The sequence below is a fragment of the Anser anser genome, assembly GCF_964211835.1.
Source record: "Anser anser genome assembly, chromosome: 4".
In the NCBI taxonomy this organism is placed as follows: domain Eukaryota; kingdom Metazoa; phylum Chordata; class Aves; order Anseriformes; family Anatidae; genus Anser; species Anser anser.
In genome coordinates this window covers 46,587,263-46,605,061 of record NC_139724.1, presented here as the reverse complement: position 1 = coordinate 46,605,061, position 17,799 = coordinate 46,587,263, and the positions used below count along the sequence as shown (strand labels likewise).

The 17,799-nt window shown below is 41.9% G+C and overlaps 1 protein-coding gene across 10 annotated transcripts in view; it reads right to left on the bottom strand.

Moving 5' to 3' along the window:
* Positions 1–644: 644 nt before the first annotated feature.
* Positions 645–17,799, bottom strand: part of ARHGAP24 (Rho GTPase activating protein 24) — a 181,852-nt gene continuing 164,697 nt past the window's right edge. For all 10 annotated transcript variants that reach the window (XM_083836009.1, XM_083836006.1, XM_083836010.1 and 7 more), the window contains 5 exons: positions 10,912–11,044; positions 7,084–7,157; positions 6,367–6,488; positions 2,513–3,581; positions 645–1,382 (listed from right to left, as the gene is read on the bottom strand). In XM_083836009.1, coding sequence (XP_083692135.1) covers positions 1,139–1,382; positions 2,513–3,581; positions 6,367–6,488; positions 7,084–7,157; positions 10,912–11,044 — 1,642 coding nt within the window. In that variant the 3' untranslated portion in view covers positions 645–1,138. The remainder of the gene's footprint in view (positions 1,383–2,512; positions 3,582–6,366; positions 6,489–7,083; positions 7,158–10,911; positions 11,045–17,799) is intronic.

Here is a 17,799-nt window from a genome sequence, read left to right as displayed (position 1 = left end):
CACAGTTGTAATGCATCTCCAACAGTGAAAGTTGCTAAAGTGCACTGTAAATACGGGTGGTTAAAGTCCGTGTGTTTTCTTCCTTGTTTGCTGCTTCTGATACAAGCCCTGGTAATTTCTATTCTGCTCATCAGTTGTGTGGTTTTGTGTTTTGTTCAGCATCCATCACATTACTAAGGCTGTCCAAATGTCCCGTTCACCCACTCCATCTGTCTGTTTGCAAGCGCTACAGGAAAGGCTCCTTTCACCCAGGATGCTGAGGTAAGACAGATGTAAATGTGGTCAGAGCAAATGGTTTACATTCCTGCTCTGAGCTGCAGTGATCAGGCGCAGGGCTGTGTTAGGGTACCCCAAAAAGCGCTAGCCATATCTTCAACCAACTTCCCCTTACATTCCCTTTTCCCCTCTTTCAACTTCTTACACTTCACTACCCACACTTCCTCCCATACAAGCACCTTTCAACACTAACTGTCTGATTTCAGTGGCCTGACATCCTTACAGGGTGTTCGATATGGGTGCTCTGGTAATTTCTAGCCAGGTGGAAATTTTGTTAGATCAGTACATTTGTTACCCACAGCATACTGCTGTTTCTCATCCTGCTGTCTTTTTTAAAAACGACGCAGAGGGTTAACCATCGGCACACATACCTTAACGTATCTGTTTATCTTCACTCCCCAGCTAGAGGGGGGAACAAAACAAAACAAAAAAACAACATTTGATATACAAAATAAGCTGATGGTAACACAATGCCAAAAATAGCTTATTATGTTAAGTGCAAGGGAGAAAAGCCTTGATATAAAGCTTGATTGCAACAACATTTCAATTTACCAGTTTAAATACAAGACTTGCATTAAAATATTTCTTGAGATACATCTCTTGCTCTCTAAGGTGATTCTTTTTTTTAAATTTATATACACATATCCAGTTGTAACACTTGACAGTAGTCTTATGAAGCATTCAAAGAGCATAACTTGATAAGTACACGCTGTAGATATGAATGGTTAATGTCTATGATTTCCTCCTTCAAGGATTTATAACATTATGTCGAGTACTAGCCTCAGACAGGTGACCAGCCACCTGATGCAGTGTAATACCCACAAGCCCTTCCCTGAGGTCCCACAGTCCAAGCCTCCAATGCTCACTGGATCCAGATGGTGTTGCCTCTTTCTGGTCTGCGAGGCTCTACTGTAAGTTCTCCAAAAGTGGAGAAAAACTGCTCCATTTCCTTCTGCAGCATGTCATTCCTCTTCTCTGCATCTTCTTTGGCCCGTTCTGCATTACGCATTTTGATTTCTACCATTGTGAACTTCTTCCGCTCTTGATCCAGCTCTTCGTGTAGGGCCATCAATTCAGTCTCCAAGGTGAGATTTCTCTGCTCCAAGCTGCAGAAACCGAAATAAAAGCAAACAGCTCCTGAACAGCACTCCTTTCATTCACTTGTGCAGAAATGCACACCACCACAAACTCATGCATTTGCCTTTTCAATTACAAAGCTTATATTGAATTTCCAAGAGGTGTATCTACAAACTATGTCTTCATCAATGATCCCTTCCCATATGGCACTCTCTCCTCCATAGCTCGTTTAGAAAATGCATGATGGCAGCCACTGGTTACAGTGCACAGTGGCAAACAGCTTCATGTAATTCTCCAGCAAATAGCTTAAGTAAGCCTTTTACTTCTGGAAGTGTTGACTCCCAGCTCCCACTGTAGTTGCACTAATTTAATGTAAAAGGTCAGAGTAACTCCCCGAATGCCTTTATTTTGCAACTCAGGTTTGTCAGTTGATTTATCTACTGTATCAGTATTTACGAATACAGATTGACAATTCAAAAACCAAACAAAAAACCCTGCAATCAACCTGGCTTGTTTGTTGTCCTAAAAAGTTACCCTACTTTTGATCTATTTATCACTATATCTACCCTAGCGACCTTGTGTTTGAGAAGACTGTGCACTGCCTGTACACAAAGACATGGCTCCCCCATGTCTTCTCTAACAGGCCTGAGCTTTGAAGGAAAGACTCAGGCAAAGCAGCAGTGCAGAAATGGGACTGTGAGCAGAGGTAACTCCCAGATGTAGCACTGTCTGACTAGGGACAGGGACTCTGGAGAGAGGTTAGAACAGTCTCCCAGTCCCAAAACTTACACGTGGAGTAATGCAAGACTGATTTCACTGAAAGGTGATGCACCTCACTTGCACCTCGGTCTCTGGAGGACAGACACTGAGTAATGAAATCATTGCAAGAGCCTACTGATTTTGTCAGTCAGATTCCACACAAACTCCTAAGGTTCTGGCTTTATTTCTGGTGCAGTGTAGTGTTTTGCAACAGAGGCAAACAGTTGCTCTGAAACAAACCCAATTGGATCATGATACCAGAAAAGCAATTCCATATGCCAGCAAACTCAGTGCAGAGCATGCAGTGATTGCAGCTAGTGCAGGTTTTTAGCAACCCGTAAGAGAGGGCACCTCTTTTCTCTGCAAGAGCCGATCAGATGGCAGAGCCAAACCATCTTACCTCTTTAACCTTGTCTCATACTCTAGTTTTTGCTTGGCCATCTCTTGCTTCAAGCTGGACACCAGGCTGTGGAGAGCACTGTGATTGTTAGTACTGTTGGCCACAAATGTTTCGCTGTTGTCACTGCTGCTGGTGGCCCGGCTGCTGTGGCCCCCCACGCTCCTTCGGTCACTTTTGTTCTCATAGTCACCTGGGTTGGAGAGGTCTTCATTTGGTGGTCCATCCAGCACAGAGTCTTCAAAGTTACCCGCAAAGAAGTCCTGCTCTGGGCAGGTGGTGGTGGATGAACGACAGGAGGTGGAGTGCTCGGGGAGGGATATTTCACAAGATGACGTTGACCAGGTAGCACTGTCCACGCTCTGTTTGTCGTCAGAGTTCACCATAGAGAACTGCTGGTGGACGTTGTCATAGGTGGAGAGCCTGTTGTGCTGACCCGACTCACTGACTGAATCCTTTTGCTTGTTGTCCCTCAGCGTGACATAGCCATTGGGTGCCCAGCCCGCGGCCCGGTTGCTGAGGGTGGTGGTGAGCCCGTCAGTGCTAGAAACACCCATCCGCACACCGCCGTTCTGCATGCTCTGTGTGCCCATCTTAGTCACCGCTCCTTTCAGGGATGACGTTCTCCTGCTCTGCAGGGTGCAGTTGGGTAAGGTCTGGCTCTTCTCCTGGCCCTCCACAGAGCTGCTGAATGACCCGTTGGTGACTATGCCACTGCCTTTATTAAAAGCGGGATTTTTTTTCACCATGAGCGGTGGGCTTCTGGTGACATCTAATTTCTGGATGCTGTTCCTGGGGCTATTTGTCTTGCTGCCTGGCTGAGCAGTCGGAGATTCATTGTCCACGCTTCCCCTTTGGGGAGACTCAGGTTTATCCCAGGAGCAGCGCCTCACTGCTGTCTCCTTGGTGTTGTTATTCTCTTTGTTCTGCAGCTGCCCCATGATTGCTTTCTTTGGCATTTCATTGTTATTGTTGCACACCTCAGGTCCCATCTCAGGGTCTGCGTCCTTGGGAAACAGCTCTTCATGCTTGCTTATCATCACTGACATCAGCTGCTGGACTACTACCGTACCTGAAAGAAGGCACCAAGCACGTGGTTATTAATGACCTGTTTTATTTAGAGCATGAATGCACTTTATGGGTCAAATTCCACAAATACTTAGCAAAAAATCAATTTACACAAACATTTACTTAGTATGTCCATCTGTATGACACTCTGAATCTATACAACATGCCTGAAATTCATCTGGCCAGCATGCCAGATGAGCACCACCTCTTCTTTCCATCAAAACAAGCCAGCACACCTCACAGACCCCCAAACAACCACAATTTTTGCAAAGGAGCTATTACTGTGCCAGTTATTGCATCCCAAGAAAACCACAGAAGGAGATAATGAGTAGTAAAGAATAATGCCATTATAAGTGATGTGTTTCAATGTGGAAATCGCTTAAAACCAAAGTCCCATTTTGGCCAAGCACTTTCATGTAGTAGATTAACAGAAAGGCGGCAGGCGTGGGATTCACATTGCTGCAACACAGAAGATTCAGTCTTCTGGAGCAAAACCGCAATAATGTGATGGAGTTTATTTCTTGTGAATGCCTTTAACCAGTACGCAGTGAGACTAGATGCAAGCAGGAGACTGTCACGTTATGGCATGGTAAGGAACTTATATAGAACCACAGCTTGCTACTTGCTTTAATAAATGACTGCATCTCCAATAACCCCTTGCTGTGCACACCACTTGGCTGCACTGCAGTTTACATGCTACCGTTTATAACTGGACTTGGGATAATAAAGATGTGCAACTGTTATTTCTTTAAACTGAACCTCGTTAAGGACTATTAAGAATCTTTCAGGAACAAGGTCAAGGTAGTCAGAACCATCCCATTTTTAAACTCCTGCAGAGCTTTCAGAGGTAGGCCGTGCTCTTTTAATCAGTCGTTTCCCACTGTGTAATATCAACTGCTTCGGAATACTTGGAATATCTTTATAACCTAGCCTTTTAAAATAAAACTACTAAGAGACAAATCAGGCAGGTACTTGAAAACAGTTTTTTAGTGTTTTTGTGTGTTTGTTTGCTAAGGCAAAATCATGCATTAAAGGAATCATGCAGCAGGAAAATTCACTTAGTAATTCCCCTGGCAGGTGTAGCTGTATTCCTTCAGAACACAGCTGCACTGTTCAATGTGCAGTCTCTCTTAAAAGTTCCTGTACATTTAACTAAGGAGAAGTCATAAATCTGTTTAAGTAAAGCTGTTTCTCATGAGTAAAAAAAAAATAAAATGTATTTCCCTTCAGTGAGTATAGTAACCATGCCATCTTCTACAGCAGCCACCACCATTTTAGGCTGTTGAGAAGCAGGATGGAGAAATTTCTTCAGTCATTGCAAAAACAGTATTTTGTTTCCACCCACTTAAAACATCTTTCTTGCTCAAACTTAAACAAAAAACTCCTCTCAGCAGCCAGTTCCGAAAAAATACAGAACCAGAAGATACCTTTTTTTTTTCCAATTATTAAATGAGTGGCTAACTCCTTTTCCTATCCCAATGGGATTTCCCATCTCCCATGGAGAGATGATGTAAGATGCCTAAACTAGGGCTTCAAGGACACTGTGAAGCTTATCTCTGCACCCCAATGTCTGATGGTCATGATGGATTTGAGAGAAGTATCTACAGAAACAAAGGGTAAGCCACAAATGCAATTTTAAGGGTACTTGGAGCTGCAAAGATTGATGATACTCATGCACAGTCACAGCAAATGTGCATGTAAATTGGACACCTGCCCTTGCAAAGCCTTTTGAGTCAATTGCATGATCAAACCATTCCCTGTGACAATGAGAACCCAGACATGACAGTGCAGATGGCAACTAAAAACCCTTTCCAAATTAGAAAGCTTTCTGGCTTGTTTAAGCTACTGTTCAGAATACTGTTCAGCTGCCCTGGGTATTCACCACTTTTGTTACATGATTTGGAAACACCATGTTTCTGTCTTCAGCAACACAGTTGTTGTGTTGACAAATGGAAGGAGGAGGAAATACAGGACCCCAGAAGAAAGAAAGAAAAATAAAAGAAGTAAATAAACAAAGTCTATGGGGAATTATTACATCTGGAAAGAGGAAAATCTTCAAATTCAAAGAAAAAAATAAATCCACACACTCACAAATAAACCAATCACAAACTACCTTTTTGAATTTTGGTAAAACTGTCAGTGCAAGGTCAGTGTACAGCCCTAATTTATGAGAAAGTTAAGCAAATCATAAATACTAAGAAATTAGTGGTTGGAGGGAGAAAAGGCACCATGTAATTTATGGAGAATGAAAACCATAAGGTTTAAAAAAAAATCTTACTGTGACAGTGATATTAGTTCTAATGACAGCAAAACGTTACAGCTAGACACTGCTGTAAATAACAGAATGCAGCCATTTGATCACTGTTGTGTAAGAAGGCGTGCAATACTTCTCTGCCTTCTGGGGGTTTCTACATGGGTCACTGCAGTATGAACTTGCACCAACTTTATCCTTAAAAACTGCAGGTGAAATATTAACTGCACCTCTACTACATGTGCTGAATAAGAACATGCCGTATCTGTAGCAAGTGTTTAGAGGAAAAGTACATTTTTAATTAAGTTGCCAAGGCAGCAGAATTTAATGCAAAATCTGTTTGCAATGCTGTAAATGTCAGTCACTTTTACAGTATCTTGCAAGATTTAACCCAGCAGTTCCTTCACATTGAAGAACACTGTGTCTGTAGAGACAAATATATAGAATTTACTGTTCATACAGCACAGACTGGTATGTACTGTTTGTAAATCTAAAGATATCCCTTCTTTCTACCTTGGGTTATTTACAGTCAACTCACCCTCCATGATAGTCAAAGGATCTTCCACTTTAGGGCGAAGGATGTTGGGGCCAAAAACAGTAGCCAGATTCTGCACGCTCATTTTGTTTACACCTGAATAAGACTGGACTTCATCAAGGAATCTGTGTGAAAGAAAAATGCCTTTGAGGAACATTTAAAAAGGGAGGAAAGAAAAACAATCACAATGTATGAAAGTTTCTTAACACTGTTGAAGTATTCCGTTCCATATCCTCATGGAATGTCATGAAAGCTCAAGGCTATTCTCCTCAGCTTCTTAATTTTTTTAAAAAATTATACATCAATAAAAAAAAAAATCTCACTCTGAACTAACTTTAAGATAACTCTCTTGAAGATAGTGACTTTCTCCAGCATATTCATTCAATCAATTATTTGACTCATAAAATATCTTCAAAATGCAAACAACTAATTAATTTTTATAATGGTTTGTTTATACTAATTTTCTCTTTTTTTTTTTTTTTGAATGTTGGGAACTTCCTTTAAGTTCACAAATTGCAACTCTTGAAGACTTGTTTTTAAGATCTTATATGTTTCCACACAACTATTCTACCAGACGTGTGCAGTTTTCAATGACACCATGCTTCAGGAGTGCAGAGCTAAGGCCAGTAACTGTAGCTAGAAATGGGAAAACCAGGGTCCTATGAAGCAGACGGTATATATTTACTTCTGCCTTTCTTATATTCTTGCAGGAGTACTTACCTACAGATGTATTTCAGTAGATTATAATTGACAGCTGGCAGGCTCTTTACTTGCTTCACCAATTCTTTCAGGCCCTATATATGCGGTTTAAAACACAGTGGGGAGGCAGAGTTTTCTTAGTATTTTGCTACAGAGACTGAGAAAATGTCAGCAATTCCAATTACAAGACAATAAACACATCACTGAAACTGCAGTAGTAAGACAAATGCTATATACGTTACCATTGGAAACAGCTTGTAGAACTCATTTTGAGGTGAGACGGCTATATTCTGCTAACAAGGATTAACTCTGGATAAAAATGCATACATATATAACTGACTTGGTTTCATCCCATCTTGCCCTCTGCCTTCGCTCTTTCTTATTTTGACCAGCAGCTCCATTCCTCCTCCTTATGATAAGAAGGCTGAGGCTTCGAGGAACAGTTCTGGTTTGAATTAGTTGGTGTTTTCAGATGACAAACTATATATATATATATATGAACTTAGTTCTGGTCCATACTAGAATCAGACTAATAAACAGCTATTCCAGTTTGTGCCCACCTTGGGAATGTGATGAGCAGAACTGCACACAGTAATTTCTGTGCTCTGTGGAAACAGCCCCTGGCTATGGTCCTTGCCAACCAGCGTCTTTAAACTCTTGTTCAGTATGGTGTTTTGGTGCTTTGCCAACATCCATGGGGTCTGAATTACAGCACGTTATGAACAAAATGCCATTCAAGATGGACAGACCACAACAGCACGAGTTTGCTACTTGTAGGCTAAGAAAAAACGCACAGCTCTTTCCTTTAACAGTGACTACTCTTTTAACTTCTATATGGAGAAAGATGAACTGAAAACCTAGTCAGTTTTACAGCTGGATTGCTAAGCCACTAAAAACAGGATTGAAAAGGCTCATTTTCTGTAGTGCTGATTACTGCACACTGCCAGTACCAACTCCAGCACCACAAGGCCACTGTGATTTGATTTTTGATTTCAAAATATAATTGTGAAAATGCTTCACAGCATAGTTGCAAACCAACTACAAAAATACACTCTCAAGTAAACTAGTATCAAATGAATGAAAATATAAGAATGAATATCACTGCATAAAACATGCAGTGGCAAACTGCAGCACTGTCAGGTGCCTTTACGTTGGAGCTATCGGTAGTTAAAGACATAAAAAACAGATGCAAAGCAGATAGCCGCAACTTAAACCAAGCTCTGAGGATCCCCTGCCATAACTTGTGCAAAGAGCAAGTAAAATCAAACCAGCTGAAACTTCTGCTCCCACCTTTTGCAAGCTGCTGACCCTGAGCTGTAAAGGCTAGCCAAGCACCCAGCCTGCATTCAGAGGGTTTAAGAGATCAGGACCAGAGAAGATGGTTTCCAAAGACCTTTCTTCCCCCCATCCCATTAGAGGGGAGCAATTACCACCTCTGCTTTTGGCAGGCATTAAATGAAGGCTCAGAAAAGAGAGGGCCCCTCAGAAAGGAGGGACTCATACTCCTCTCAGTTAATTGGGCCGGATGGGATCCACCCGAGGGTACTGAGAGATCTGGCGGAAGAGCTGGCCAAGCCACTTTCCACCATTTATCGGCAGTCCTGGCTATCAGGGGAGGTCCCAGGCGGCTAGCAAATGTGACGCCCATCTACAAGAAGGGCTGGAGGGTGGACCTGGAAAACTGTAGGCCTGTCAGTCTGACTTCGGTGCCGGGGAAACTCATGGAGCAGATTATCTTGAGTGTCATCACGCAGCACATGCAGGGCAACCAGGCAATCAGGCCCAGTCAGCATGGGTTTATGAAAGGCAGGTCCTGCTTGACAAACCTGATCTCCTTCTGTGACAAAGTGACATGCTTAGTGGACGAGGAACAGGCTGTGGATGTGGTCTACCTTGACTTCAGTAAGGCTTTTGACACCGTTTCCCACAACATTCTCCTCAAGAAACTGGCTGCTCATGGCTTGGACTGGCGTACGCTTCGCTGGCTTAAAATCTGGCTGGATAGCTGGGCCCAAAGAATCGTGGTGAATGGAGTTAAATCCAGTTGGAGGCCGGTTACTAGGGCTCAGTACTAGGGCCAGTTCTCTTCAGTATCTTTATCAATGATCTGGATGAGTGATCTGATCGAGTGCACCCTCAGTAAGTTTGCAAATGACAGACACCAAGTTAGGTGCATGTGTCGGTCTGCTCGAGGGTAGGAAAGCTCTGCAGGAGGGTCTGGATAGGCTGGACCGATGGGCTGAGGCCAACTGCATGAGGTTCAACAAGGCCAAGTGCCGGGTCCTGCACCTGGGCTGCAACAACCCCAAGCAGCGCTGCAGGCTGGGAGATGAGTGGCTGGAAAGCTGCCTGGCAGAGAAGGACCTGGGAGTCTTGGTTGATAGTCGGCTGAATATGAGCCAGCAGTGTGCTCAGGTGGCCAAGAAGGCCAACAGCATCCTGGCTTGTATAAGCAGCAGCGTGGCCAGCAGGGCTAGGGAAGTGATTGTCCCCCTGTACTCGGCTCTGGTGAGGCCGCACCTCGAGTACTGTGTTCAGTTTTGGGCCCTCACTACAGGAAGAACATCAAGGTGCTCGAGCGAGTCCAGAGAAGGGCAACGAAGCTGGTGAGGGGCCTGGAGAACAAGTCTTACAAGGAGCGGCTGAGGGAGCTGGGGTTGTTCAGCCTGGAGAAGAGGAGGCTCAGGGGCGACCTCATCGCTCTCTACAGTTAACTTAAAGGAGGCTGTAGAGAGGTGGGGGTTGGTCTGTTCTCCCACGTGCCTGGTGACAGGACGAGGGGGAATGGGCTAAAGTTGTGCCAGGGGATGTTTAGGTTGGATATTAGGAAGAACTTCTTTACCGAAAGGGTTGTTAGGCATTGGAATGGGCTGCCCAGGGAAGTGGTTGAGTCACCATCCCTGGAGGTCTTTAAAAGACGTTTAGATGTAGAGCTTAGTGATATGGTTTAGCGAAGGACTTGTTAGTGTTGGGTCAGAGGTTGGACTTGGTGATCTTGGAGGTCTCTTCCAACCTAGATGATTCTGTGATTCTGTGGAAGGGTCCAGTTCTAGCAGTATTTGAAATGTCAAAATGCAATTAAACAGAAAGAATAACCTTAGAAAGTTAGAGGAAAAGACTGCAATCAAAAGAATGAGCCTATTTATATTTACTTGGAAGAAAAAATGTCTGGCTGACTTGAATACTGATAAACACACAGAACAATGTAAAATCAAGCACTTAATTTCATTTAGTACTTCTTCAGACTAATATACAGTACCCTATGCCACTGCAGGGCACATAGATGAACAAAATAGGGATTCTATCACATACTATGTTATGCAAATGTAAAGAAATTTTGGAAGGTGGCCTACTTTAGACATCTTTATGATGCCTTCTGATTCAATGATAGGCAATGAATAGATTCCTTTGGTCTATAAGCAAAAGTTAGTAAAATGTATCATCTTCAAATGCTTAGAAGAAATGTGTCATCCTAAAATGCTTACCCCTCATTTTTTTGCAAGAGTTGAACAGCAGCTCCTAAAACTCGAGCTCTTACAGTTCAGGATAATGATCCATTGAAAGAAAACAAAGTGTCTTCCATGCAAGCTGGAAGTTATTGACCACAGTGATGTTCATTTGAACTGGTTTTGGTGACATGGAATAAACACAGCAAAGGGTATGTTGTGTTTTAATTCAGACTTCCAAACACATTGGTAGCAACAACTTGCATACAAAGATGGTGTCAATTAGTTCAAGCACACCTTAAATGAGGATAGGTAATCAGCACCTTGTCTCTTTCTCAAAATTGTAACAGCTTATAACACGCTAGCCTTTTAATTCATCATACTACTCAAAGTGCAAACTCACCGTTTCTTCCTCCTTGCTGAGCATTTTGGCACAGGAAAGAAAATCTTCATATTTTGCGTATGGTATGACTGGCTCTGGGAGTTCCCTTAGGTACAACTTCAGCAGCGATGCCACCGTGTGCACATCTGTATTGCTGTTGGGTTGGAATACAGTAGGTCCTCAGTGTGAACCAGGAGAATGCAAATTACAGGCCAAAAGCTACTTAACATTTTGATTGTCATCCCAGATTTTACTGTCAGCATTATATATATTTATAGATCATATCTGTGATCTGGTTTTAGTTTTATTGTCTTGTAAAGAACTTAGAAGGTACCTGCAAACAAGAGTCCATCAACTCTGTCAATGTATTATTATAAATAATTACAAATTGGGCCCAATTTGCAGACATAGGTGTTGAGATCCCAGCTGTCATTTACATGCATCTCACACCAATCATGCAAAGTCTGGCTTAACTGCAAGACGCACTTCATTCTGACCCAAGGCAGCAGCCAGGCATTATATTTACACAGTGGGGATTATTCTCCTAGCAGAGGTGGCTCTAGCTCCCAAAACATCCCCAGCATGTCTCAGTTCCACTGTATCACTGCCTCCTTTGATAGGACCATTAAGCAAGCAACTTCTAAAGACCATATATTCTATGTGTTCAGTCCAAACTTCATCTGAATTACAGGTCTTTTCCTGGCATGCGTTTTCTTCCTGTGAGCTCCCACAAAAAGACTACTCTGCCTTTCAGCTGTACCAGAAGAGAAACAGAAAACATGGATATGCTCTGTACACACAATGGTAAATCCTCGAGAAATGAATTTTAGCTCCATCTTATACAGAATAAGACAAACCACTGCAAGTTGCTCGAATTCAGAACATGTCTGAATGCTAGAATGACAACTAACATTTTAGGGCTGAAGGTCAAAGAGCTGATATAACATATGCTTTGTTGCAATTCCATTTATGGAAATTTAAGTTCTTTTTGGATATATCTAATAGCATTCTAGGCTCATTAGCAGGTGTGTTAAAAGTAAGAAGACAGGACAAAGAACAAAACCACAGGTTAGGTATGCAATAAAACTTCCTTAAATCTTTCCATAGCATGTAAGATAACATCGGGGTAACTTAGGAGTGCTTCTGTGAAAAGAAAAGTATAGAAATAGATAAAAAAAATACAAATTTGTGTGAAGAAATCTCTCTTTTGTTACTTCCAACTCCTCTGAACTTAACTACTCGGGCATTTCTTAAAATCCTTCCTTACTGGAATGTTCTACATGCTTTCCCTGGTTCAGGTAAGAAGTTGTACTGCAAGCTGATACCCTTCCTTCTGACTTCTGAAGAGTTTGAAAAACAGATACTGAATTACACTGCTTTAATTCATAAGAAATAACTAATGCACAGACATTTCTATGATGCACATCACTGTATGTTTTCTTTTTTTCTTTGAGGACTCCATACTTAGAACTTTTTAACATTTGCAGTCTCACAGAGGGAACCACTGGTATCTGATGCACTTAATGATTAACATACCTCTAGCAAAGCTTATTTGGGAATGATCTCTATTAAAACTAGAATGGCTTTTACTAAGTTAAATCTTAACAACAATGATGGGAACAACCTTAGATTAACATGCTATGGTATGTGCAATCTAAGTCAAAACAGAAGAAGAGCAGTGATAAGCACTGTATACATGTAAATGTTAACTACCACCACCACCCGCAAGAAATAAATTCCCAGAAAACAATGCTATTTCAACCATGAAAAATTGCCAGCCAAAATTCCAAAACATGTATCAAAGTGCTTTCTTCAGAAAAATTATAAATAAAGCATTAACTCAAATCTGCATTTTTTAAAGAAGGTGCAAATTCTAATCCCTAGGTTGCAACCCTGGACTGCAGGCCTAGCCAGGCGTGGATCTAAACTGAGAATCCTGTGTTATTTGCCCTTCTTGGATGCATATCAAACGTGTAAGAAACAGTATTATACACGAAACTAGATATAGCTGAACTATTTTATGAGATTTCAAATGCTAGCTCAGATTTGGCATTTATCCTTTGCCTTGTACCTTTCCCCAGTCCAGATGCAAACTAAAAACCTCTTCTTGACATCTTGACAAGCAAAATTCATTACCAACCACATAGCTCGGAGTCTTAAAACACAGATCCTTTTCTCCTCTCAGGTACTTGCTTACATGTCTTTTTGTTGCTTTTAGTCCTGGTGTTCAGAGCACACAGATGGCATGCATGTCCCAGCAGTTGTCACTATTCATCCTTGCCCAAGATGCAGATCATCCATAGAGCTCTTGAGTTTCATAAGTTTGTTGGTGTATCAGGAAAGCAAAAAGCAAGTACAGAGGGAAATACATTTGCTATTCAGACTGTGAAGGAGAGCAGCAGTTGCAGAGAGCAGATGAGAACTGGCAGCTTTAATACAGTGCCCTACACTGCAGCATGAAAGGGAAGGGAACACAGGCTGTGAATCTGCGAAGAATTGAACTCCAATTGCTCTGCATTTTTGGTCTTTCTCAAGATTCTTCTTATTATTTATCTTTAGCAAACAGGGTATCTTCCCAGGCCTTGCTGAAGAGCTGAATCATATCTTTCCAGGGATTATTTGCATTAAACTACAGAGGTCCTTTGAAAATACAAGATTCAAACAGAGTAAGAAAAATTACCAAAGAACTATCAAAAACTGATCCATAGGTCTCCCAGAAGAAGCAACAGCATCTTCTCTCTATTGCCAGAACCACGCTTTGGGTAGTACCTAAGTATAATTTCCACACCAGTCCCTTAGTGTGAAGTAAAATACTTGCTCCTTGAGGGCACAGCTGATGGGGGGGAAAAAAGGGGTCGGGTGGGAAACAACAAGGAAAGCAGCCCAACACTGTGCAGTTTATGAACTTTCACATTTCAGTATTCAGTACTGGCAGAGTAATGCTCTGGGCTCAGTTGTGCACTAAAAACTTAGGCTCTCCTGCAGGGGAACTGAGAGAGAAATGGAAAGGCAGGATGCCAAGGAGAGAAGAAAAAAAAATAATAGGAAGACTTGTATACTCAAACCAATGTCCTGAAATACATGCTGTATCTGAGTCTACAGCAAGGTGCTTTCTGAGCTGGGGTAAGAAACCCAGGTCCCAGTTTAGCAGACGGGGACATATTTGCAATCTTTGAAATTAATGCTGGCCTTGTACTGACAGAACGCTGAGGCAATACCGCAGACTGCCACAGGATGGTGCGATTACAAAATAAGATGGTTGAGTTAGATTTTCCCCTGAACTGTACTGAAGCACTGCTTGGGACTTAATCTATGCAGAAAATACCATGCATATGTTGGCAGTATAAACAAACACATATGTATACACACATCCTGCCTGTGAATCTTTTTAAAAGAGCTCGATTTTTTAAATTCTATTTAAGTGGTAGTTAGAAGCAAGCAACTTTCTTCTTTCATTGCTACATATTGATATAAAAATGTCAAATAATGCAACTAGAAGAGCATTTCATATAGTTTCAGTATGTTTAGACCTTTCAATCTAGTATTAGTTTTTCACCCACTGTTTTAAAATGCAGAGGTAAACTTAAAAACATCAGACTACAGCTTGAATCCATCTGGTTTTTAGGTGTTTCAACCCACAAATACCCTCAAGCCAACTTCAGTCACAGAGGACAGCTGTGAGTTTCAAAGGAGTTTTCAACTCCAAGCTCTCTTGAGGATCAGGAGCACTTATTTCCATTTCCTGTTTACAGCACTGTATGTTGTATCCACAGTCTAAGTCAGCCATCAGTATTTACATACCTGCCTTCAGGGCATTTGTGTAATCGGTACTCCATGGATCTTTTCAGGGCCTGTGCAGGGCCTTTTCCTCAGGGACTTTTTCCAGCTACAACTGATCAGTTTAAGAAAAGACAGTATTGCCCTCTTCAGTCTTGGCCTTGCTTACATCCTAGAACCATTACAGCTACAGACACTTAATAATTATACCTATCTTGACACTTCTTTTGCAGTGTGGCATCGTAATATCAAAATGTTTAATGATTATACATTCATAATGAACATGATTAAAAGTATTTATTAACAAGTTTTGAAGTACAGAATGTCAGTTCCAGCAGAAAATCCTCCTTATTCTAAACTGGAACAATCCTCATTAATTGAGGCAAACCTTTCCAAGTGGAGAATGAATGATTACAACCCTGAAATGGGAATGACAAAGCACAAAGTTGAAAATGGAATGCAACACAAAAAGCAGCAGCAAGCTGAGAGACAGTCCATTTCAGCATCTTGTGTTAGGTTGAGAAAGATTACTTACCCACTAAAACGTTAATACTGCTTCACTGTTGATGCTTTCGATGGAGCATCCCCCACCCCAGCACTGTCCATGCAAAGGCATTACAAATGCACACGCACCACAGCCTCCCTGTAGTCATCAGGACACACGTCTTCGAAGCGCCATTCGTCCAGACTTTGCCATTGGTATCCCTCATGGCAGTGCTGTTTTGACAGCGTTTGCCTTTGTGATACCACAGACACTGTGGAAGTGGTTGTCAGACGGATTACACTGCCTGGGGATTTTCACCCTCTCCACCATAAACAAAAATTGCTGAAGCCCAGCAGGTCACCAGAAATCCCCGCATAACCCTCACTCTCAGACAAGCGCACAGCATGTTCAGAGAGCTGGAGTCAGTGCTTCAGCACACAAAGCCAACAAGCTCCTCATAAACTTTCAGAGAGGAAATAGGGCAGGGTCACATTACAAAAAGATAAATGCTACACCAAAAATAGCTCTGGACCACGATGACACATATACAGTTTGCAAAAAGAACAAACAGTAGGAAACAACAAGCTGTGAGGCTCTAATTTAATTCAGGAGTTCTGGTAATAAAATGAAGGAGAACAGTACGAACAGTTTGTGTATCAGTACATCCCTGAATTACTGGAATTGCATCTCTGTCCTTTAAAATATGTCACAGATCTTAGTCCTGCAAACAGAGACTCTGTCATCAACATATCCTGAACCCATCCCAACACCTGGTGGCTGTGTCCCTGCTTAGCTGCATTCAGGTCTTGTAGAGAAGCTCTCCTGGACCAGTATAGATGTCTTCCTGACACGGGAGGATGAGTTTGCAACTGGCTGCCAGTCTGCAGAGAGCACATAATGCTAGAGTCCATGATAAACCAGTGCTGAAATACTGCAAGTGAGCAGCATCAAGGAGTATTACAAACACGAATAACTCTTTACTGAGAGAATGAGAGCGCTGCTACTGTTGAGGAACCAGCACTCACAGGATGGCCAGGCAAAGCCTGTGTTCAGTAATGTTAAGGTGACTCAGGAGCGATGCAACTGTTGTTGGAGTCAGGCTTTGGGCCAGAAATGCAAAGGTCAGGTCAATGCATAACATAATTGGTTGAACACCCTGTGCAATTTTTGTCCCCTTGTGTAGATACCTTCACTTTCCTGTATAATGTACATACAGTACAAGCAGTAGAGTGCGTAATCTAAGTGCCAGCTGAAATCTTGCCTACAGCTTGTGAAACATGCATCAAAGCCTTTACCATCTTCGGCCCTGAGCTCTGTTCTCCTCTCCTTGCTGCCACAAGAGCCTGGCTCTACTTTAAGTAAACTTCATAGAATCACCCAAATTATTTAGGTTGGAAAGGACATCCAGAGGTCATCTAGTCCAACCCCTGCTCAAAACAAGACCAGTTATGGCAGGTTGCTTAGTGCCTCATCTACTTGACTTCTGAGTATCTCCAAGGATGGGGACTGTAAAAACTCTCTGAGCGCCTCTTCCACTGTCCGGTCACACTCTTGCTGGAGGAAAAAAAAAAAAAAAAAAAAAAATCCCGATATATAATCAGAATTTCTCGTGTTTCAGCTTAGCAGGTAGGATTTATTTAGAATAGTTCAGTTGGAAGGGATCTACAAAAATCATCATGTCTACTGATCTCTTTTCTTAATCTTCTATTGAGACAGAAAAAAACGAAACACACACATTCTGCTCTTTTGTCCTTGTGCTATGTTTGAGAATCCATGCTACCTCCCAAGGACCCATTCACAAGAGCAAGCACTGCAAGGAATACTAAAGATTGACAGACTATTTCCAAGTTAGACATCCACTACAGGAGCCAATTCATTCTAAAGCCTGATGCGTCAAGAAGAGCAATGAAGACAGCAATTTAGGACAGCAAGAGACGGACTTTGTGGAAGGACATAAAAAATTACTCACGAAATATAGATCATTAAAAAGAGGTGGTGGGTGCTTTCTGAGGCCTAAAAAACAGATGGGTTCCTATCAGGAAACAATTAGCTGCCTCCAGCCAACATGCTGCCAAAATATCTAATCATTGCTAGGTTGTTCAAAAAGACTGGTACGTTTATGCAGAGATTTTGCAGGCATTCTACAAATATATAAAACTGGGTAAACCCCACAAGTAATTACCTCTTCTTATTTATTGGAAGAGAAAGCCACAAATCTGGCAAGCCTTATTATATAAGGATGTTCTAAAACACTCCACATGCTTACAAAATGTCATCCTTTCTTAAAAACTTGCCATTGGTAGTGGAAAATGCCTTTTCTTACCTTCTTAAATTACAGCCCCACAGCAACAAGTGAAAAGCAGGTATCTTCACTAAGGTTAAAGAGCAACTCCATTTCCGAAACTGAAATTCATGCAAAGCAACTACAAATTCTTGCTCACTGCCAATAACCAAAACCACACACTCCTACAGCAGGACACCAATTAAACTGATTTAATGACCCTTGCATCACACTAGAATATCTTTGTTAACGTGTATTTAATTGCTAGATTAGGTCTCTTAACTCATGCCATATGCAGAGGTAATTTCTGCTAGCTGGGTAGGAAGAGGGCCAGGGTTAGAACAGACTTGGAAGTGGCTCCAGATGC